The sequence below is a fragment of the Bubalus bubalis genome, chromosome 2 (assembly GCF_019923935.1).
Source record: "Bubalus bubalis isolate 160015118507 breed Murrah chromosome 2, NDDB_SH_1, whole genome shotgun sequence".
NCBI classification, from domain to species: domain Eukaryota; kingdom Metazoa; phylum Chordata; class Mammalia; order Artiodactyla; family Bovidae; genus Bubalus; species Bubalus bubalis.
This window is the reverse complement of record NC_059158.1, coordinates 172,032,654-172,057,679: the sequence shown is the minus strand read 5'-3', so window position 1 is coordinate 172,057,679 and position 25,026 is coordinate 172,032,654. Positions and strand designations below refer to the sequence as shown.

Sequence of the window (25,026 nt, the reverse complement as noted above, 5' to 3'; positions counted from 1 at the left end):
GGGCTTAAATGCCTGAACAGAAGGCATTTTGTAATATCCAACTTTAAAAATATAACACTAAAATCTAAGAACTCATTAAAGATGGGGTGGGAGGCAGGAAGAGGAGCCATTCCAGGTGTTCTATTAAAAAAATACTTCATGTAAAAAGGAAGAAAGAGGCAAGAGAAATGGGAGAAGAATAAAACATAGTTTACATGCATGCAGACACATAAATTACTAACGACCAGAGATGCTAGCAAGAACTCAAAAATTTTATTAAAATATCACCACTAAAGAACAGCTCAAAGTAAAGATCCAAGTGCATAAGAAATAAATTTCACAAAAGGAAATAAAAACTAGTGTGATTTCTAGTTTTCTAACTATGTCTAGGAAATAGGAAATAAGTAGAAAGGAAAAATAAAATTAATGAAGAACTGACACTATTTGAAAAAATAAGACTCATAGAGAAAAGTCTGAAAGAAGTGGGGGAAAAATGAAATTAGAAAGTATTATGCAAAGAGTGTGAAAAGATTATAGGGAAAACAGATATGAAAGGCAGATGAAGGAGAACAAATTTTGGCATGACTTATACTCCTGAAGGACGGAACTACATATATGAAACAGAAAGCATTTTCAAAACTATCATAAGACCATTTCTCTGAAATCAAAGAAATTTTACAGACACGGTATACCATGTCTCAGGAAAAACTAATACAGAAAATTATCACTGAAGTTTGTGGACTTAAAGATGAAGTTTTGGGGGGTTTTTTAACACGCAAGAACTCAGGGAATATAATTCTCACAAACCCTTTCTGAAAGACTACTAAGTGAAAACAATAGTCTACCAAGAGAGGGAGAAATTTTCCAAAAGAAGACTAGTGCTAACATTTTTGCATTGTGCCTTATGTTTGGATGAAAACAAATGTTTTGTAAATGTTTGCCAAGTCATCTGCACTGACTTTTCCATCTGTATCATGCACACATATGTTATTTCTATGTATTTCAACATAGTTTCTTGTTTTGTACTTATTCTGCTCTGAGTATTTTCCTATGCTCTATCTTTATGGATACGTATATAAGCACAATTATGACGGTGGCCACGAATTGGGTGAAAATCTGCTAAAGAAACCATTGCAAAAACAAAGCAAAGTTGCATAAAAAATACTAGAAAGTATTATACGTTGTGCCATTCTGGGTAAGAAGCTGTTTAATACAAAATCATTAGACTCCTGGTTGTCAAATTAAGTTTTAAAAAATAACAATATATAATGTTACTGTATTATATTAATAAATGTAACATTAATAAAATAAAAAAAGACTAGTGCTGAGTGCTGGATCCACTTCCACTGGGGTGAGAAGGTGAAAGGAAAGAACAAAAGTAAGCAGGTGATGATGGACCTAGTATTTGTCAGAACAAGTCACTGCAATCATCGGCCCTTTGCTGACATTTAAAGAAAAAAACACTTTATCTTTCACCTCATTTAATTTTATTCTTGCTTTGTGTTCTGGCAATTTTTTTTTCACCAGGCTCTATTCTAAGTCCAAAGAATCTTGAATTGTTCATTGAAATTGGAACATGGCTTATAAAGACGAAATTATATTTTGATTAGGGCCTCCAACTGCGATCAATGACTCCAAGTTTCTATTAGTAGTAATTAATATTTATTTTTATTAAGTTCCAGAAAACGTTTCTCAAGTGCCATATTTAAATAATTTATTACGGATATTCACTTGAGATATATGTGATAGCAGCATAGACTAAACAGCTTGCAGCAGATAAAAATCTAACAGGTCACCATTAAACTTAGATGCATTCAGAACTTAGATGCCCCAGAAAGAATCATATGCTGCCTACTTATAAATTCGGCTGTCACTCTAAAATCCATAATGTCTTAGGATCTAAACAAAAGCAGAATCTAGTAGAGAATCGACTTATACACTGTATATTTTCCTCTTACAGAAGGATCTGTTTTATATTTTTATTTTGGTTGTAAATTTTATTTTATATGAATACTGAAAGTAACTTTCATCTGTTAGAGCTCAAATATTACAACTTTCTAAGTAATTTCTGTCTTTCATTCACTGTCTGCAAAAATGGAAACAGTTGCTTTAGGACAATATGACTCAATGTTACATCAAAATGTCTGGCCCATTCTCTTAAAAACCAACTTTATTGTTGTTGTTCAAGTAAAGAGATACCTGGCTGCTGCTGCTACTGCTAAGTCGCTTCAGTCGTGTCCGACTCTGTGTGACCCCATAGGCGGCAGCCCACCAGGCTCCCCTGTCCCTGGGATTCTCCAGGCAAGAACACTGGAGTGGGTTGCCATTTCCTAGATACCTGGAGTAACAGGCAAATTTGGCCTTGGTGTACCAAATGAAGCAGGGCAAAGGGTAACAGAGTTTTCCCAAGAGAACTCGTTGGTCATAGCAAACACCCTCTTCCAACAACACAGAGAGATGACTCTACAAATGGATATCACCAGATGGTCAATACCGAAATCAGACTGATTATATTCTTTGCAGCCGAAGAGGGAGAAGCTCTATACAGTCAGCAAAAACAAGACCAGGAGCTGACTGTGGCTCAGATCATGAACGCCTTAGTGCAAAATACAGATTTAGATTGAGAAAGTAGAGAAAACCACCAGGCAACTCAAGTATGACCTAAATCAAACACCTTACAATGATACAGTGGAAGTGACAAATAGAGACAAGGGATTAGATCTGATAGAGTGTCTGAAGAACTATGGATGGAGGTTCGTGACACTGTGCAGGAGGGGGTGATCAAACCATTCCCACGAAAAAGAAATGCAAAAAGGCAAAATGGTTGCCTGAGGAGGCCTTATAAAGGGCTAAGAAAAGAAGAGAAGTAAAAGGCAAGAAGAAAAGGAAAGATATACCCATACGAATGCAGAGTTCCAAAGAATAGTATGGAGAAATAAAGTCTTCCAAAGCGAACATGGAAAGAAATAGAGGAAAATAATAGAATGGGAAAGACTAGAGATCTCTTCAAGAAAATTAGAGACACCAAGGGAACATTTCATACACAGATGGGCACAATAAAGGACAGAAATGGGATGGACCTAACAGAAGCAGAAGATATTAAGAAGAGGTGGCAAGAATACACAGAAGAACTGTACAGAAAAGATCTTAATGCCCCAAATAACCACAATGGTGTGATCACACACCTAGAACCAGACATCCTGGAATGCGAAGTCAAGTGGGCCTTAGGAAGCATCACTGTGAACAAAGCTAGTGGAGGTAATGGAATTCCAACTAAGCTATTTCTAATCCTAACAGATGATGCTGTTAAAGTGCTACACTTAGTATACCAGCAAATTTGGAAAACTCAGCAGTGGCCACAGGACTGGAAAAGGTCAGTTTTCATTCCAATTCCAGAAAAGGGCAATGCCAAAGAATGTTCAAACTACTGCACAATTGCACTCATTTCACATGCTAGCAAAGTAATGCTCAAAATTCTCTATGCTGGGCTTCAACAGTACATGAACCGAGAACTTCCAGATGTCAAGCTGTATTTAGAAAAGGAGAGATCAAATTGCCAACGTCTGTTGGATCATCGAAAATTGCTAGCAAGAGAATTCCAGAAAAACATCTGCTTCATTGACTATGCTAAAGCCTTTGACTATGTGGATCACACCAAACTATGGAAGATACTGAAAGAGATGGGAATACCAGACTACCTTACCCCCTCCTGAGAAACCTGTATGCAGGTCAAGAAGCAACAGTTAATACCAGACATGGAACAACTGACTGGTTCCAAATTGGGAAAGGAGCACATCAAAGCTGTATATTGTTACCCTGCTTATTTAACTTCTATGCAGAGTACATCATGTGAAATGCCGGTCTGGAGGAGCCACAAGCTGGAATCAAGATTGCCAGGAGAAGTATCAGTAACCTCAGATATGCAGATGAGACCACCCTTATGGCAGAAAGTGAAGAGGAACTAAAGAGCCTCTTGATGGAAGTGAAAGAGGAGAGTCAAAAAGTTGATTTAAAACTCAACATTCAAAAAAACAAAGATTATGGCATCCAGTTCCATCACTTCATGGCAAATAGATGGGGAAACAATGGAAACAGTGAGAGACCTTTATTTTCTTGAGCTCCAAAATCACTGCAGATGGTGATTGCAGCCATGAAATTAAAAGACGCTTGCTCCTTGGAAGTAAAGCTATGACCAACATAGACAGCATATTAAAAAGCAGAGACATTACTTTGCCAACAAAGGTTCATATACCCAAAGCTATGATTTTTTCCAGTAGTCATGTATGGATGTGAGCACTGGACTATAAAGAAGGTTGAGTGCTGCTTTTGAACTGTGGTGCTGGAGAAGATTCTTCCAAGTCCCTTGGACTACAAAGAGATCAAACCCATCAATCCTAAAGGAAATTAATGCTGAATATTCATTGGAAGGACTGATGCTGAACCTGAACCTAGAATACTTCGGCCACCTGATGCAAAGAACTGACACCTTAGAAAAGACCCTGATGCTGGGAAAGATTGAAGGCGGGAGGAAAAGGGGACGACAGAGGATGAGATGGTTGGATGGCACCCCTGACTCAATGGACATGAGTTTGAGTAAACTCCGGGAGTTGGTGATGGACAGGGAGGCCTGGTGTGCTGCAGTCCATGGGGTCACAAAGAGTTGGACACAACTGAGCAACTGAACAACAAATCCATGACATACTGACATGGTACTGCTGGTTCTAGAGCATAAGAGGGCTATACAGCTCCTTCCTTAAGCAATGTATCTCTATCTTAAAGGCACTTCCTTTATGACTTCCATGTTGAACTAGGCCCACAAAACAAAACAAGCTCATTCACCTTCACAGAATATAGCAGCAAGGCCATGGAGCTATTCCTCCCCCAGAGCAGATCTCTCTCCTCAGAACTATTACTCTCCTTTGGTTCTATTTCCTTTCTGGAACATGCCTCTTTCCAGCTGTCTAACAATGCTTTAGGTACATCTCTTATTTATTAATAGATGAGGAGAATCATCCTAGAGGGAATACACATTTCTTTGTTTCTGTATCTTACACTGAGACTCTGCTCATCTTAAGAGCCCAGTAAAAGATGGTTGAATGAATAAATAAACAAATTAATGCTCTTGAGCCTGGAAAAAATGTATTCTATTCCTACTTGAAACTCCAAAGGAAAAGAAGAAAACTGAAGATGGTAAAATACAACCAAATAAAACTCAAAGACATGGACCTAAGTAAACAACTGAGTCCTTTGATAACCAGCTGCCACATTAGCAAAGTTACTAATATTAACATATCAAAGAATCAAGAACAAGAAAAAAAATGCCTGCTACTATTTCTTTCACTCAAAATTGACCTGACATTACTTACTTATGTGGAAAATATCACTTCTTTAATTATGAGTTGCCAGTTCAAGAAGACTTGAAAAAGAAATATTTTAGGGATTTGAATGAAAGAAACAAATCTGTTTACCAATGATATGATTACCTACAGAAAAAAATCCAAAGGAAATTATATCCAAAGTATTAAAATTAATAAGGGGATTTAGCAATGAGGCTGGATAAAGGATTAATAAACAAAAATTAATTATAACTTTAAAAATTAATTATAACTTTATACACGAGCACCAAAAAGCTAAAAAATGCAATTTAAGTGCCTGCTTTTCAGAAGTCAACATTAACAACATGAACAGACAATTCACAAACCAAGGAAAAGGTATTTTCCATATTATTAACTGCTAAAAGGTTACTTTCTGGGTTTTTCTTTAACTCCAGAAAATCAAATGACAAACAGGCCAATTTAAAAAGAAAGCTAAAATGAGTGGGTAAAATTTTAAGAAAAGAGAATTACAAAGTCTCAAAAATATCACCCCAAGTATATTAAATAGTATATTTATAAGGGAAAATAATAAAAGTTAGGCATCCTGGCAGATAGCTCCTTAGTCAAGTGATCAAGGTTAACAACAGCAGTATACATACTGATATCATGTACCCACTGATATGCTGCACTTCATTTTGTGGTATCCTTCTCAATAATGCTTAAGCTCAATCCAGCCATGAGAAAACATTAGACAAACACAAACTGAGAAACATTCTACAAAACTCCTGACCAGTACTCTTCAAAATTGTCAAAACAGAAGACAAGGCTGAGAAATGGTCACAAACTACAGTGACATGACAACTGCAAAGTAGAATCCTGGACCAGATTCTCAAACAGAAAAAGGGGTTAGTAGAAAAACTGGTAAGATCTGAATAAATTCTATACTTTATGTAATAGTATTGTACCAGGGTTAATTTCTTACTTTTGACAAATATTCTATGATAAGATGTTCACATAAGGAAAAGCTAGGTAAAGAATATAGGAACTCTCTACCATTTTTGCAATTTCTGTAAATCTAAAATATCTAAACAAAAAATTAACTGTGGAAAAAATATGAGTAAAGACACAAAGATAGTCTCTAAGAGAGGAAACATAATGACTATAAATATATGAAAAGATGCTCAATCTCATTAGTAATTTGTTGTCATTTGTTCAGTTGCTAAGTCAAGTCCTACTCTTTACTGCTAGATAAATAAATTATATTTCTGCAAATAGAAATATTATGAATTAAAATGAATGAAATATATGAATGCATCTTGGAAACATAATGTTAAAAGAAAAAAGGCAAGTCACAGAAGAATATGTGTAGCCTTGTATTTTTTATAAGGTTCAGAAACAAGCAAAACTAACACTTTTAGGGATATAAATATGAGCAAATTATAAGGAAAAGCATATGTCTGAGACAATGGTTACCTCTTGGGAAAACATTAGGGGTTAGGATAGAGAGGAATACACAGGGAGCTTCAACACTATTGTGACAGATTCCTTAATCTGGGTGGTGAGTTCAAAGGTTGGTTTAAATACCAGAACTCAAAAATCACATAAATGTTACATGTATTCTTTTAACTGTGAAACATATTTTGCAATTGATGTTAATAAATATTTTAAAAATAATAATTTAGACAAGTATATACCAAACCCTTAATAGTGATTATTTCAGGGGATGAAATTCTGGAAAATTTTCACTTTCTATAGTATATATTTTAAATAATATTAAGTATATAGCATATATGCACTGGAAAAAATTAAAATTTTCTAAAAATTTTGCTACTGCAATAACAAATAGATGTGAGAAAGCTTTCCTAGTTAGAATAATTTAAATGATCACTACCTCAATTTTTCTCATTCACCAGAGTTCTTCCACACATACTGCTCCCATTCACAATCCATGATATGACAACTGGGTCCTACTATAAAATTAATCAGGACAGAGCTGAAACATTTCTAGCTCCTTACAGTTGGGAGCTATGTGTACATGTAAACATTCTATACAAATCAGCATTTTTAGGGTTCACTGTTCTGGGTACTGTGCCATTAAAACCTTACTGAAGGAAAAGACCAGCTACAGGCAGGAGAAATTAAGACAAGTCCCACAAATTGGCCCCTGGGCCTTAAAGAAAACTGGAAAGGTAATAGTTAACACTGGCGTTGCAAGCCATTCATCCTCCTTTTCCATCACAACTTCTCATCAAGTTTTAGCCTTAAAACTCGGCTGCACACAGCAAGGCAGCCCTGCCCTCTTGCAGTGATTGTCACTCTCATTATCGCCCTCACACGCCTTCACGCATACTGGCCCATGTTGGAAACTCCATGCAAACATATACAATGGTATCCAATCCCTGAGAACCTGCAAGTGGAAAACAATAAACATGGCCACATCTAGGGCTCAGAACTTCAGCAACAAGACACAGTGAAAACAGAGAGTGGCAAATACTTGGGCTGTATTATTTTAGGTATTATTTTCTAAAATCAAGAGAAAAGAACACATCATTTCCCCTTTTCTGGCTCAGTATTATGATGCCGCAAAAGTCAGTAAGTAAGGAATTGGGGATTTTAGAAAAAGCTCGGGCGGATCAGTGATGACAAAATGCGGAAGAGAAGCAAGGCTCAACAACGTTTGATTTTAGGGAAGGCCCAGAAGATTGACACTAAAGAGTTTAACGTCAATGTGAAGGGAGCAAAGAGGAGGCTGAAAGCATTTAAGGGGTAAAGGAGAAGGCTGATGGTAGCTGAGGTTCTCTAATACTTTAATATTTTCAAGAAGATTGTGGATGAAGCTGACAACCGTGGAAGAAGTGTTAATGATTGCACGTGGTGCAAGGAGGGAACGATTCGGAAGCAAAGCCTGCATCAGGACTACTCTCTTCCACTCCTTTTACTTTTGCTTGGTTTGGACCAAGATGCTCTCAGTGTTGCTTACATAGCTTTTTCCAAAGTGGGTCCTCAGAAGCCACAAGGTAGAGCCCAACAGTCACACAGAAAGAGCTCCCTCCTCAGCCTAATTTGCTTCATGTCCACCAGCCAAGACAGAGTCACTCCTCGTGAAAAGGTCTTACAAAGTCTGAGTTTGGTAATACAAGTTTTCAGGATTACGTAACACAGCCTCTTCCTCAGGAGAGTCTTCAGACAACGAACATCCTCTTGAAAAGGTGAAATACTCTGCACAGGGGGAAGGACTGGATGGAGCTATTTTTCAATTTACTAATCTTATAGGCTATGCTTCCATGAAACAAACCAATGTATCCTGTTTGTTTTTTTCTACCAACCTAGTTATTGTTTCATCTTCCTAAATACACGTTAATGTAATGTCCACCTCCTAAATTCGTATCTACCGCGTAAGAAATTTTGCATCTATCAAACCTGAATAGAAGAGTAAAAGTATTTGCTTCTGTCAGTCAACAAATGTATCTGATGGTCTGATTACTGAAATCTTATGGGTACAAAGGCAAGAGTTGAAGAAGATACCAGAACAGACCCCCTTCCCCATCAACCACTTCCCTCCCCACCACACGCATCGTCAATCAGAACTCCCCTTCCCCTCCTTTCACCTCACCCAGTCCCTCTCTCCAGTGCAAGCTGCTGTCCATTCCCTCTCTTAAAATGTGTAGTATTACGACATTAAGCCTGGACAATCCCATGTTCAACACCAAATTTTTCAACCATGCGGCGCATGCACTGACCTATTCATTTTCCTCTTTCTCAAGCCTCAAAGCTACCAAACTTTGCTAGTTTACAGTATTAATAAAATAAAATATGTCAGTTTGCTCTAGGTCAATTCATTCCATAGATCTTTAATCAGTCTTCAATGTTGCCAAGAGACACTATTATGTTTTTCACAGTAGTTGCTGTAAAACTTTTCCATCTTCTTCAAGATTTATCTTTAAATATTCTAGAAGAAGAAACTATGACCCATCTAGGAGAAACTGATCTTGGTATCTCCATGCTCATGACATCCTGGGAGGAAAGGCTTGGACTGTAAACTCTAGACTTTAGAACAGATTTCACAAATAATACAGGCATGAATTTCACTGTAAGAGTTTCTAAAGGAAAAAATGATTTAAGAGAGTTGGGAAGCTCTTTTTTTTTAATTAAACTTTTTATTTTGTATGGGGGTGTGGCCAATTAACAAACAATGTTATGATAGTTTTGGGTGACAGTGAAAGGACTCAGCCATACACACATGTATCCAAGTGTCCATCCTCCCCCAAACTCCCCCCTGACACATAACACTGAGCAGAGTTCCACGTGCTATACAGTAGGTCCTCGTTGGTTATCCATTTTCAGTATACCAGTGTGTACATGTCCATCCCAAACTTTCTAGTTATCCCTTCATGAGAGTTGGGAAGCTATTAAAACTGTAAGTCTGATTATATAGTTACAAATCATTCCAGCAAGGAAGCAAATGTGGCTTTTTAAGTATCTTGGACAAGAGTTCTAGTACTAAAGAGAGAAAGTACTAAGTATGTTGTGATGCATAGCAAAAAGCAGTGATGCCTAAAGCCAGTAAGAGTTCCTCAAGAACAGATTACCTTTAGGCTTTTGATAGCATTACAGGATTAAGATTCATGAAGTGTGGTATATGATATATATACATACACACGGGTGAATAGGGCTCAACTGAAATCTCTCATGACCATTCCAAGAACAAAATTAAAAATAACTTTTTAACAACCAGAAGTCTCTAGTACTATGATACTCTTTGGGCTCCCCTTAAATGGGCTACCCTGGTGGTGCAGATGGTAGAGAGTCTGCCTGCAGTGTGGGAGACCTGGGTTCAATCCCTGGGTCAGGAAGATCCCCTGGAGAAGGAAATGGCAACCCACTCCAGTATTTTTGCCTGGAAAATCCCATGGACGGAGGAGCCTGGCAGGCTGCAGTCCATGAGATCGCAAAGAGTAGGACACGACCGAACAACTTCACTTTCTTTCTTTCTTTTTTCTGAACTGGCACTTTGGTGCTACTGGGAGTGCCAGAGAAGCAATGCTTACACTGACGGAGGCACTAAGGCTGATGGCCTCCTGCAGGCCCCTTCCAAAGCTACTGAAATTATGTATTCTATTAATGTGCACATTCTACTTAAACTTTTTGTTAAAAATTCCAAACTTGGGGTTCTCCCCCTGAGTTTATATACTGATTGGATGTTGTTATCAAGTGTTGATTCTGAAGCTAAAGAACCTTGGTTCTCATCACCTTCTGTTCTAAACCACTCGTGTTTTCCAGTTTGATTTATGGTACAATATCTTGCTGGTCAACATGGCTAAAGACCCTGGGGTCACCAAATCATTTTCATCTACGTATCTGACCAGCCAGTAAACATTCACTGAGTATCCTTGTCCTAAAGAAGCTCATGGCTAAGTAAGTAACTTACACAAGCAACTGTAATACAGACAAGAGCTATAAGAGTGATATGATTAGAAATGACGGGAGTACCCATGACGGAAGACTCAGTCAGGGAACACTCTCTGAGCAGATAACTGATGTAAGTTTAAAAGCTGAGTATTTCACTAAACACTACAGAGAGGAGAAAGCCACTGCTGAGAAAGGAAGTGCTGTGTGCAGAAGTTTGGAGCTATGAACAGAGTTAACAATGAAATAGCAAGCAATGAGGCACAAGTGAAGGGAACAGCAAGAGATGAAGATGCTCTTGGTGAATTGTGATTAAATGCCATCATCATTATCTATCCAGTCACCCAATCAGAAACCTGAGAGTTCATTCAAGATTCTGTCCTTCTCCTTCATGCCCCATTTCCAGCTGGTCACCATGTCTAAGAAAATTTGCTTCTTCCTCTCCCCTGACTCTTTTCATTCCTTCTGATTCCCTCTGTATAGCTCCTTCATTTCAGGTTTTCACATCTCATCTCAGTGTGACATCTGGCTTGCTTCCAGCCATGGCCCTTCCCACCTACTCTGGACTCCCAGTCAGAGTGATTCTTTAGCAAAGAGGCTTCCACTCTCCAAGAAACAACTCTAGATTTCCTCCTTCATCCACCTTCTCTACACTTTCAGGAAAGTATTTTATTCCTAAGGAAGAAGATATAGCATTCTGCCTTGTATTATACATAGAGCTAAAAAGACAGGCCATTCAATCCATCTGCTTTGTTCACATTCCACGCGAGAGAGCTGAGTCCCATGGTCCCTGATAATCAGGTAGTGGATCGTGGGACCTTGGACCCCCCCCCACCTCTGTTTAAAATTGTTGAGCAAATAACGGTCTCAATAGACCAATAAAGATTTTCTACTCTAGAAATTCTGTGCTCTAGACTTCAGTGTGTGACCTGCAGAGGACTGGCAGTACCATTTGGGGGCCATGTATGTTATTGAGAAGGTAAATGGCTACTGTGTGGAAAAGAGCAGAATAATACAGCTCATGTGCAGAATGGGGTAAAGAAAAGATGCCATGTGGTGGCTGGACTGGTCAGGGTGGTTTAGACAGAAGCTGTGTTTCCCTTGCTACTTGGTTAGTTCTGAGTTCCCCATGAGACGTGCTATACTTACTGCCCTGCGCTTTAGGCAAACCACCAATTCCTTACACCAATTGCCACTTTCACTTCAATTAGTACAAGCAGAAGTCTATTTCCTAGAAAATAATTAATCCTATGACATTTATGTAAAGTCCTTCTGCATTAGGCTATAATTTCTCTAAAGAAACCAGGGCTTGTTTACCTTTGTATTTCTCACATAATATAGCAGTGACTTACACATACAATTAACACCTGTCTTGTGAACTGAATTTAACTATAGATGAAGTAAATGGCTTTGGACTTGGATGATCCATGGCAACTGTACAGGTAGAGGTTCAATAATTCTCAAGGATAGAGTGTTGGGGCAGAGAACAAATTCAAAAGGAAGGCTTTTTGGTTAAACTTGGTTTTGAGGCGTGATTTCTATGGAAGCAAACCACACACATTCACACCTGTAGCAAGCACTACCTCCACACTCCTGGTCAAAACCTAGCAAGGATGAGAAAGGAAACCCAGGCAGTCACAGCACAGCACGCTCTGGTTGGGAAACGGTGACCTCAGCTCCTGAAGATCAGTAACTGATAGCCAGAACAAAACGGCAAGGCGACCACCAACGTGCAACAGCTGCGGCCCACACCCCCCGTGAGACAGACGTCAGCGGAGAACTTCATCGTGGAAACTTGCCGCACTTTACTTCCGAAGATAAATTTTCTCTTTTCCACAAAGACTTTTTAATAGGCTTACTTCCATAAAAGACAATTTTTAATGTCTTTATAGTAAGAAGGTAGAGAAAAAGCACACCTTTCCATCTAAGTAGGAGAATCTTCAATTTTTTGTATGTAAAAGACAATTAACATATGGTTATTATTTTAAAATATTATTTTTCTGGATTCAGCAAATGTCCCTGCTGCTTCAAAGACTCAACTCCTTTTTTGATTACTGTTGTACTTTACCCACAAGAAAGGAGTTTTTGATGAAGTAAGCCTTCATCATTTGATGAAGTAATGGCACCTGAAGGGCCATTTGAACAATAAGAAACTCAGTCTGTGAAGATTTCCTGACTATACCCTGACTACACCCTTACAGCTCAAAAACTAAGGAAGTAGCCCAATCAAGTATACACAATGGGATATGACAGAAAGGCAGATAAAGACAAGGCTGGATTTCCTGCCTTGATGTGAAATGTTCCCTTTTCACTGCCAAGCAGAGTGTGGCGGGCACAACCACCAGGGCCAGGTGGCACAGCCATTATCGAGCCTTTAGAGTGGATGGTGAGAAACTGGCAAGCTGCTGAGAAGGGCTATTTAGGGCTCAAGGGGTTGACGTCACTTTTGGATAATGAGTTAGGCCTCAAAATGATGACACTGCAATCACATCACTTGAGAACAGAAAAGAAAGTACAACTGCTCCTGAGTGGCTCTGAGAACATATCAATAGCAGTGATCTTCAAATCACTGAGGAAGTGGCCCAGGATAGTATATATTTTTATTTATTTATTTGGCTGTGCCAGGAGATCTTAGTTGCTGTACGTGGAAATTTTAGCTGTGGCATGCCAACTTTTAGTTGTAGCATGTAGGATCTAGCTCCCTAATCAGGGAGCAAACCTGGGCCCCCTGCATTGGGAGTGTAGGGTCTTAGCCACCGGACCACCAGGGATGTCCCAGGATAGTATATTTTAAATTGCATTATTAGGACACACAGATTTGACCTGCTTTACTTCACTAACCATAAAAGGCTAAGCAGAGAATAAACTTCATCAAGGCAGCACTTGGTGGCCATCCATTGTGTTGACACTCATAACCAAGGAACATTCCCAGGAGGGTCCGTCCTGTACAATAGTAAGGCACCAAATCAGGCTGAGAGTAGCATCAGAGCAAACTCTTCTAGCTTTCATGCCTTCATTTTCATCTCCTGTGACGCATAAACCAGATGCCACCCATAATAAAGGGCTACAAATATAGCTAAAATTTAATACTGCTTCTCTTTCAAAATGAACATCAATTGTAAGAAAGAAACAGGCGCAGCATTTGCTCAAACAGCTGGGTCCAGCAGCTTCTTCAGATGATAATGAAATGGCTGGTGATGATGCTCTGTGGCTACAGAATCTATACTTAAGTGAGACTGGTTTCTGAAAGCTTCCCTAAAAACATGGCACCCTTCCCCTGCTTTTGGAAGAAAGATTTAACATTTAATGCTATTAAGTGAAACCTCTGAAGTGTTAGTCGCTCAGTCGTGTCTGACTTTTTGCGACCCCATAGACTGTAGCCCGCCAGGCTCCTGGATCCACGGGATTCTCCAGGCAAGAATAATGGAGTGGGTTGCCATTTCTTCCTCCAGGAAACCTCTGAAGGATCAATACCAAAAAAGCATATCATTCAAACATATCTTTCCATTCTTAGTTTTTAAGCCTGGGAAACTGAGGTCCCATGAATATACCTCCAATTTCACATATTTGAACACTAGTGTATGAAAGGAGGGGTGTGACTGTTGGATGCGATGAATTCTTTGCAAATTCACAAGTACAAACAGGATTCATAACATAACAGGAAGTAAGTCGAGGCTTAGAATGTACTTACGTTTTATGCCAAAAAACAGAAACAAACAAAAAGGGTGAATGCCTGGCAATTCAAGGAACCTATAGGTGACCAGTTGAGGTGATAGCTAAGGGCCATTTCTGAGGAACTAGGAGCAAAATATGCCTAGGACCCATGCTTTAATGAAGAAATAGTAATTAAAATACACATAAAAACGTTTATCTAAATGCTACCTAAACCAAATTGTGTCTGATTTCGTAGTTTTTCTTGCCAAAGGTCACCTACCCTAGGGCAAAGTTGCTGTCCTCCTTCCAGTCCATGATGCGGCAGATGAAGAGTGTGTTGGCATAGTCTTTGGGCCGGGTCACAAAGTCCTGCGGACAGTCCTTGAGAGGCACGTATATTCTAGGCACCCGGTGGTCCGAGGGAGAAAACAAGGCGTATTTCCTAAACAGTTCACTGTTCTTATCAGCCAAGAGTTTGAGGAAGCCAGTCGCTGCACGTGAGTGCTTTTTCTCCAAGATGTAAACCACCTGAAAATACCAAGGATACATATATGGTTAATGTTGTTTATCTATAGTAACTAGACAACAGTTGGGAGAAGGCAGAACGTTACCTGGTCACCTCGCTGGGTCCAAGAGTTTTCCTAAGTCCTACTGAAGTACTTCTCAGTGGTGCTCTGTGACTAAATGACTTTACCACAGTGTCAGTTTTGCATATGAGTGCTGTTTGCCTGGTAATTTTAGATCAAACTAAGAAACTACACACACACACACACACACACACACACACACACACACACACAAAATAGAGAGAGCACCATTGGGGGGCAGCAGCAAATTGCAGAACACAAATTCCATCTACAGAGGTTGCCTCTACTCAGTTCTGACCAAAGTCAAAGTCATTTAAGAATGCGGCCCAGTGTTCCCAGATGTTTTGTTTTGTCAAGAGAAGCCAGAAGCCTGATTTTTTTTTTAACTTGAACCACTCCATTTTTTTTTTAAATGAAAGCTACTAAGTCAAAATTTTTAAACATTGCATAGGTCAAACAAAAAACAAATTTGTGAGAATTCCCTGGTGGTCCAGTGGTTAGGACTCCACTACCACTACATTGCTGAGGACCCAGGTTCAATCCAGGGTTGGGGAACTAAGATCCTACAAGCTGCGTGGTGTGGCCAAAAAAATTAAAAAACTAAAGCTTTTTTTTTTTTTTAAAGGCACAAATTTGTGAGCCAGATCCAGCCCATGGTCTTTCCGTTTGTTATAATCTTTCACACTTATCATGTTGCCTAGTATATGGTTAGTATTCAAAATGCTTCTTAAAATAAAGATCTAGGTAACTGAATGGGCACTTGGCTGGGGGGGGCAATAATATATATGTAATATAATTTAGAAATTCCCCACGTTGGTATTCAGGAGACACTCTCCTAGCCAACTTGCTAGACTGAGCATCAACACTGCACTCCCAGGGTACACGTACCAATAGAGAGGAGACCACGTGCTCTCACACACTTCACCTTTGGTACCACTCCTTCCACCCGGAGCTACCCACATAGCGAGGATCAGCTGGATCTGATCCCATATCTGAAATGTCACCAGCATATATCATTAAAAAATAAAGTTGAATTATGCAAAAAAAAAAAAAAAACCCACAAACAAACAAATTGGTTTTGTTACTATGATAACTAAATTAAATGCTTTGGAGGAACTAAAAAATACTTTATTAAAAACTTACTTTTGAATTATATATGGTCATGACAACAATAAAAACCTAGGCGTCTACACTCATATTGCTTCATCAGTACCTAAATTCTGACGCTGCTTTAAATAAACCAAACCAGAAATTATAGTGCAGTTTATGCAGAAAGATAACACAGAACCTCAATAAATACCTCCATACACCAAGAAAGGGCCTTGGCCCTTCAGCCAAAGACAGGCAAGTGAATATATAGGTACATATTTAAAGTTTATATATATATGAGTGAGTGAAGTTGCTCAGTCGTGTCCAACTCTTTGTGACCCCATGGACTGTGGCCTATCAGGCTCCTCCGTCCATGGGATTTTCCAGGCAAGAGTGCTGGAGTGGACTGCCATTTCCGTCTCCAGGGTATCTTCCAACCCAGGAATAGAACCTGGGTCTCCCGCATTGCAGGCAGACGCTTTACCGTCTGAGCCACCAGGGAAGCTCATATGTGTGTGTGTGTGCGTGTGTGTGTGTGCAGGCAGACGCTTTACCGTCTGAGCCACCAGGGAAGCTCATATGTGTGTGTGTGTGTGTGTGTGTGTGTGTGTGTGTGTGTGTGTGTGTGTGCAGGCAGACGCTTTACCGTCTGAGCCACCAGGGAAGCTCATATGTGTGTGTGTGTGTGTGTGTGTGTGTATTTAAAAGATTCACTTTTTATGATTCCCTGCTTCCACTGACTTTTCTTATGAACTGAGCAACTACAGTCCTAACTGAATTGTACGCGAGGCCTACAAGAAGCAGCAGCTACGAGCCAGACAAGTGAAAGAAACAGGCAAAGACCTTTGCGGATCTCTGCAGCGACTTCTCTGGTAACACTCTGGAGTCCTGTGACGTGAAGGTGTTCTCGTCTTTTATCACTGGTGCACCAGCATCCTCTTTGCCTAATTTAAAACAAGAGAACAGAAGAAGAGGAGACATAGATGCAGAGCTATGAGGCATACAGACTCATGGTGCTTTTAAACTCAGAGCCGCAAGGATTCTTGGATACCATTTACCCCAAACTACTCATTTTACAGAAAAGGAAACCCGGGCCCACAGTGGTTAGGTGACTTGGCTAAGGTCAATTACATCACCAACTTGTATTAATGCTCACACTCAGCAGGCCACATTTTATCTGTTTAACATTATTCATATATTAGGCATCATATAAGTGGAAATACGTTGAATTAAACTAAATCGCCTGTGTCAAAATGCCAAAAAAACTAAATGCTATACACTGTCCCCACCCATAAGGAAGAAGAGAGACATGTTAACTTATATGCACATCTGCTGAAATAAAACAAAAGCAAAATAAATGTTAACTGTTAAAAGTACTTTAGTACCAGCCATAACAAACAAAATGGTGGAAAATAGATTATATTTATTAAATAAACAAATAAAAAAGCCAACCCTGATTTTCCTGGCTTTCCTTAGTGACATTATATAAAGAGTAAAGTACTTAAAGTCTTTTAATGTTTAATTTCCTTTCTTAAAAAACTTATAAAATGCACATTCACCCAAAAAACTGAAACCACATCTCTCCAGTAAAGAGGGAGTTAGGCTCTGGACCAGAAGTATTAAAACCACTCATGAAAAAAGAGCAGCAAATTACACACTTCTGAACATTTAATATTTTATATTTTCATGTGTTACATTAGATTTCCCCCACAAAATATTCTTATCCAACTATCCTGGAGTTTCTAGATGTTAGGGGTCACAACCAATTCATGTGGGACCCACTCCAGCTAGCTGAAAGAGACTTGTACTTATCATCATTTAGACATTATCATGGCCAAAATAAATAAGTAAATCCTTTTCAGGACTGGCCTCTTAGCAAAGGCTCAGCTGAAAGCCAACTTTACTCTGGGCGTACTCTGGAAACACTGACATGATCTGACCTATTGGGGCTTAAGAACCATCAACTGTATGCTTTTCCATCTATGCTAAAATCTATCTACCTAGTGCCCATTGAAAGCAGAATTCTTACTGTTTTCTGAAAAGAAAAACAAATGAAAACTTTCCCGTTGTCAATCACCATGTCTATCAGTATAAGAAGAACATCATCTAAGTTCATCTTTTATTTTAGACCAAGTTCAGGATTCCAAATGCATCAGATGCTTCCAGAACAACTTCTTTTATACTCTTGGTGGTTTAGTTGCTAAGTCGTATTCAACTCTTTGCAACCCCATGGACTATAGCCCATGAGACTCCTCCCCTCCATGGGATTTTCCAGGCAAGAATACTGAAGTGGGTTACCATTTCCTTCTCCAGGGGATCCCATCCCAGGGATTGAACCCGGGTCTCCTGCACTGCAGGCAGATTCTTTACTGATTGAGCTACCAGGGAAGATTGACACTCTTAGGGAGAAAAAAAAGACCTATATAAATTGTTGACCTATCCCATAACATATCTTGTCAATGTGTTCTGCAGAATAAGGTAAATTCAGGAAAGATTAGGAGGCTGGAATTACCACGAACAAGTATACTCTACCTAGATGTCTGATATCAAGATCTGGCAATCAAGAAAAAGTAGTGAGGGGATTTCCAAGATAGCCCAAAATCCTGGGCAGGCAGCTTTCTGTGATGGTCACTGATGGCTCCATCTTAAAATGACTATTGCTTCAGATTCCATTCCAACCATAAGCAACTATTCTGTTTTAATGGTTATGCCAGGTTGCATTAAAAAAAAAAAGAGGAAGTGGCCAATCATGATTTTCAGAGATGACCTTTTCAGGATCTATGTTCATAAGGATTGCTGGAGAAGACTCTTGAGAGTCCCTTGGACAGCAAAGAGGTCAAACCTGTCAATCCTAAAGGATATCAACCCTGAATATTCATTGGAAGGACTGATACTGAAGCTGAAGCTCCAATACTTTGGCCACCTGATGCAAAGAGCTGATTCACTGGAAAAGACCCTGATGCTAGGAAAGACTGAGGGCAGAAAGAGAAGGGGACAAAAGAGGATAAGATGGTTGGATGGCATCACTGACCAAGCAGACATGAGTTTGAGCAAGCTCCAGGAGATAACGAAGGACAGGGAAGACTTGCATGCTGCACTGGATATCTTGGCAGAAATAAGGCTTGTTCAGACAAAGATGCATTCTAATATTATAAGGTAAACTGAAGCCTGTAGCCTTACAGGTAAGCACCAAAAATAGGTTCCATAAATGTGAAGAAACACACTGCCAGGTTAGAAAAGTGAGTCACCTTAATAAGTTTCCAACAAACCTACATCTTGGCATATCAAATAGCAAAGCTGTCAATTTAATGAAAGAACCTACTGCATTCTTTAATCACAAGACCATTTGTTTATTACACTTATTCCATGTGTATTTATTAGCACTGGGTATTGAGGATTCAGTGTGAATAAAAGAAAGATGATCCCAACTCTTAGGGAACATACAGTTTAACACTGAAGTGATATTCAATAAATACATACTTGATCAATATGAAGTTATAAACTGCAATACATGCTAAGAATGAACACTCGCAAGGAGGAACAACAGAGAACATATGATTTAGATTAAGAAGTCACAGAAAGGCCCTGTGTGCAAGTGACATTTGAGCTGAGACATGAGGAGGTATGCATAGGAGTGAGGAAGAGGACAAAAGACCCTGGGTGGGGCATGGTACTTGGGAAGGGGTGGAGGTGTGAAGTCCTAGGCACGGTCAAGGAATGGAAAGACCAATAGCTAGAGCACGTGAGCAAGAAAAGGCGTGGCAAGAAATGGAAATGAGAGGTAGACAGGAGTCAAGTCAGATGGGGCCCTGCAGAAGTTAAGGATCCTGGGTTTAAACCTGTATACATTAGGAAGCTGGCTAAGGATTCTGTTCAAGAAAGTGACTGCCTGACTTGAGATTGGGCCAACCTAAGAGGGTGGATGTAGGGAGGCCAGTGAAGAGCTACTGCCAAGTCCAGACATGAGAGGATAGTGCTATAAGGCCGGCACTGGAGATGGAACTAAAAGGATCAATTTAAGACATGTTTTGGGGCTGAACTAATAGACTTTGGTGGCAATTAAATGAGAGTGTGAGGATCATTACATATAAGAAATGAAGGATTACTTCAGCTTTCTGATATCTGCAGCTAGGTTGATAGAGGAATTGCTGGCACAGGGAAGACTAGAGGAGGTGAAAATCAGGAGTTCAATCAGTATTACGGAGGAGATTCCATTTGAGAAGCCACCAATGAGACCTTCAAGTGATGATATTGAGTAAGCAGTTCAACATGAAGTTCTGGAACTCAAGAAAAGAGATCTGGACCCTGGCTCAAAGTATAATTTATATGCCAAGAACATCAATAACCTCAGATATGCAGATGACACCACCCTTATGGAAGAAAGTGAAGAACTAAAGAGCCTCTTGATGAAAGTGAAAGAGGAGAGTGAAAAAATTGGCTTAAAGCTCAACATTCAGAAAACTAGATCATGGCATCCAGCCCCATTGCTTTAGGGCAAATAGATGGGGAAACAGTGGCAGACTTTATTTTGGGGGGCTCCAAAATCACTGAAGATGGTGATACAGCCGTGAAATTAAAAGACGCTTACTCCTTGGAAGGAAAGTTATGACCAACCTAGACAGCATATTAAAAACCAGAGACATTACTTTGCCAACAAAGGTCCATCTAGTCAAGGCTATAGTTTTTCCAGTAGTCATGTATGGATGTGAGAGTTGGACTATAAAGAAAGCTGAGCGCCGAATAATTGATGCTTTTGAACTGTGGTGTTGGAGAAGACTCTTGAGAGTCCCTTGGACTGTAAGGAGATCCAACCAGTCCATCCTAAAGGAGATCAGTCCTGGGTGTTCATTGGAAGGACTGATGTTGAAGCTGAAATGCCAATACTTTGGCCACCTGATGCAAAGAACTGACTCATTTGAAAAGACCCTGATGCTGGAAAGATTGAAGGTGGGAGGAGAAGGGGACGACAGAGGATGAGATGGCTGGATGGCATCACCAACTCAATGGACATGAGTTTGGGTAAACTCCGGGAGTTGGTGATGGACAGGGAGGCCTGGTGTGCTGCAGTCCATGGGGTTGCAAAGAGTCAGACACGGCTGAGTGACTGAACTGAACTAAACCATATTTATACTTTACAGCACAAGCAACAGAGAAGAAATTCAAACCCAAGTCACTTCAGCTGGTAAGTTCATAAAGCTCAACCACTGACACATGCTCAAGTATGGAGTAATGTACTGTCACTGTTAAGGAAGAAAGAACAATTCACTGAGGAAGTGAGTTGGGACTTGAAGGATATACAGATGTTTTGAACAGAGAAAGTTGAAAGGCATTCCAGGTAAAGGTCAGCCCTGGTACAGTGGCCCAGAGCTGTGAAAGAGCCTGACGTGGTAAAGGAAGATGAAGATTAAAGTAGTAATTTAAAGGATGGAGGCACAGCCTTTTCTCCTTTCCTCCTTCTTGCTGGCTGGAATCTGGATGTGAGAGCTGGCCCTTGGGCACTCATCTTGGTCCTAGAGGCTATAGGACAAGGGTGCATTCTACTGTGCAGAGAAGCACAGCACAGTTGAAGACTATGGAGCTATCCTGCAAGACTTGACCTGTCTACCTCTGTTCTTTTCTGTGAACTAGGAAAAAAAAAAAAAAAAAACCTTCTTATTTAAGTCAGTGATATTTTAGGATTTAATGTCACTCTCAGCAGAACATACTTCCTAACACACATGGACATGAGTTTGAACAAGCTCCGAGAGTTTGTGACGGACAGGGAAACCTGGCAAGCTGCAGTCCATGGGGTTGCAAAGAGTCGAACACAACTGAGCAACTGAACTGAACTGAACCGAACACACAGGTCCTTACAGTGAAACTGATAAGTTTAGATACTATCCTACCAAGCATTATAAAGGCCAGGGACACATGCATTTTATAGCTCTGAATTTGGTGGTATTCTGGAGCAGAGACACAACAGTTAAAGAGATCTTTGAAAGCTGGGTTTACAGGCTAGGTAAGACACAATCAGAATCTAAATTAAGATAGTGGCAGTGGGAGTGAACAGAAGCAAAATTTGAGAGAGATTTCTGAGAAGGATGTTGCTAAGTGTGTTTGCATCACTATGAATAACTTAGTACAAGAAAAGAGGCTACGTTAAAAGACCTTTGATTGAATATCAGGAAGAATGCTTTGACAGAACAATAAAACTCCTTGATGAATTACTAGAATAGGGCAGAGTTGCTGGCAGTCCTCAACAAAGGAAAAGGCTGTGTGGCCCACAGTCTTCAGTTTTGCCATACTGAAGGCAGAACTGGCCCCATGCATTCTGTGGTCCCTTCTAGCTTAAAATGTCTAGAAACTAGCGACTACCAATATTCTTCATCTAAAAAAGAGAACTTTCTAAAAACTAGACACACTACAAGGACAGCAACTGCTCACGATGTTCTCCAAGAAACACTCTGAGGAAAAATCCAGTGAAATCCTAATCTGTTTATGCTGATTATCTGAAACTTCTATTTTAAACATTCAAAAAGTAAAACACCATGGTCTGCTGGAGTTGGCATTGTTACTTACTTAAAAATGATTCTGATTTGGCCTTCTCATACATAAGCAACGGATTGACAAGGCTGATGATTCTGAACACTTGACAAATTCATCGGCTTTTCAGATGATTAGACTGTGATGATAAGTGAAAGCAATGTGAAGAAAAAAGCAAGAAATTGGGCAAAAAAGGTGGTTCAACCTTTCCAATGCAAAGAGTGACAAACTCTGACAAATCTAAGCTTTTCCATCTCTGAGTGGTCACAGAAATGTACAATTTCCACCAAGAATTCAATGAAAACTGTCATATAAATTGGTACATGAAAATAATTCCCCTCAGATCTCTCAAAATGAGCCAATGAGGAGAACTTATTTTACAGGCCCCAGTGAAATGTAGGAATTACAATAGAGGTCCTCACCAGGCCAGGTAACACTCATGTTATCCCCATTTTCTGTGCTGCAAGTTTGCCAGCCCGAGCAAGTTTCTCACTCTGAAGTAAAGCTACTGAAATCACCTGGTGCCAGAGAATGTCCACAGTGTGTTCACACACATCACCTCGTTTGAGCCACAACATAACTTCACACAATAGGTAGAGCGGATATTGTTATGCCAGGTTCATCAGGGAAATGGGGGTAACGAAGGGGCAGAGCAGGCGATGACGACAGGCAGATCCTGGTGCTGTGGCAGCCTATTCTCCACATAAGCAAGAATCAGAGCATCAGGGGAAATGCCATGAAAACCTACGTCAAGATATTGCTTAAGGACTTCCTTGGTGTTACAGTGGATAAGAATCTGCCTGCCAGTGCAGGAGACACGGGTTCAATCCGAGGTCTGGGAAGATTGCACCTGCTACGAAGCAACTAAGCCTGTGCATCGTAACTACTGAGCTCAGCTCTAGAGCCCAAGAGCCACCATTACTGCAGCTACTGAAGCCCAAGTGCCCTCGAGTCTGTGCTCTGCAGCAAGAGAAGCCACTGCAATGAGAAGCCTGTGCGCCTCAACAGAGAAGCCACTGGTTGCCACAACTAGAGAAAGCCCACGTGCAGCAACAAAGACTCAGCACAATCAAAAATAAAATGAAATAAATTAAATTAAAAAATCAAACCCTGCAGTTCCATGTTTTTTAAAAAATACATTGCTTAAGTGGCCATGGGACTCGCTGAAATGCTCAAGGGCATACCACTCAAGGCAAGTATGGTATACCATACTCAAGGCAAGTATGGTATGCCCTTGAGTGTGAAACGTTCCCTGACGCATCAACTCAGTGAAGGTCCTGGGTACCTGTGGGGTGTCAGGCACTACAAATGGCCCTGGCTCTGTCCTCAGAAAGCTCATGTGTGGGAAAGTGAAAGTGAAAGTCACTCAGTGTCCAACTCTTTGCAACCCCATGGACTTAGACAGTCCATGGAATTCTCCAGGCCAGAATACCGGAGTGGGTAGCTTTTCCCTTCTCCAGGGGATCTTCCCAACCCAGGGACTGAAACCAGGTCTCCCACATTGCAGATGGATTCTTTGCCAGCTGAGCCACAAGGGGAAGCAAAATGTAAACACTACTGAAAGTACACAGAGTTGGTGAGTACAGTAAGAAGGGGGCTAGGGAGTTTGATGGTGAAGTCCTGAGCTGAAACGGGAGGGCTAAGTAGGAGCTGGATAGATGTATGGGCATGCAGAGCATTCCAGAAAGGAAGAAAACCAAGTGTAAAGGTACACAATCAAGACTAAAATGAGAAGAACAAAGGTTCTCTATGTCTAAACATGTTGCGGGGACCAGACTACTACAAAAGGCCTCACACTGAACCGCATGTATTTTACCTGTAGGGATGGAAAGATTTGAGAATAATGTAATCAGAACTATATCTGATGAGGAGTCAAGGGTCAGCCTATTGCTCCTTTGAAGATAATCTGTCTTTTTCTCTAGCTGCTTTTGAGATTTTCCCTTTGGTTTTCTGTAACTTCATCTTGATGTATCTAAGTTTGAATTTTTTTTTAATTCTACATATAATCATTGGTCATAAATCTGAAGTTTGGTATCTCAGTTGTTATGGGAAATTGCCATCATTACCTTTAAATTTCACCTTGGCTCATTTTCTCTCTCATCCCCTTTCCAGGTCTCTTATTTAGACCTCACTCTATTCTCCATGTCTCTAACCCTCTCCCTCTGCATTTTCTATTTGTTTTCGCCATGCTTTACTCTGGATAACTTTTTCTTACTGTCTTCCAGTTTGTTAATCTTTCTCTTCATCTTTATTCAATCTTCTGTTAAATTCATCCATTGAGTTCTTCTCTTTAAACTTTTAATTAATATACCTTTCCTCATCCACTGAGTCTTAAATTTCATTACTGTTATGTTTACTTCTAGAAGTTTTATTTGGCTCCTTTTTAAATTTGCTATGTCACATTTCAGTTTCCTATTCTTTGCAGATATATTCAAGCTTATCTTTTATTTCCTTAAACAGTAGCTTTTATAGAT

The 25,026-nt window shown here is 39.9% G+C and overlaps 1 protein-coding gene across 9 annotated transcripts in view; it reads right to left on the bottom strand.

The window, feature by feature from the left end:
- The window catches only part of DIS3L2 (DIS3 like 3'-5' exoribonuclease 2), a 354,495-nt gene that overhangs the window by 192,634 nt on the left and 136,835 nt on the right, over positions 1-25,026 (bottom strand). For all 9 annotated transcript variants that reach the window (XM_045164629.1, XM_045164630.1, XM_045164627.1 and 6 more), the window contains 2 exons: positions 16,874-16,974; positions 14,635-14,882 (listed from right to left, as the gene is read on the bottom strand). In XM_045164629.1, the coding sequence (XP_045020564.1) occupies positions 14,635-14,882; positions 16,874-16,974 (349 nt within the window). The remainder of the gene's footprint in view (positions 1-14,634; positions 14,883-16,873; positions 16,975-25,026) is intronic.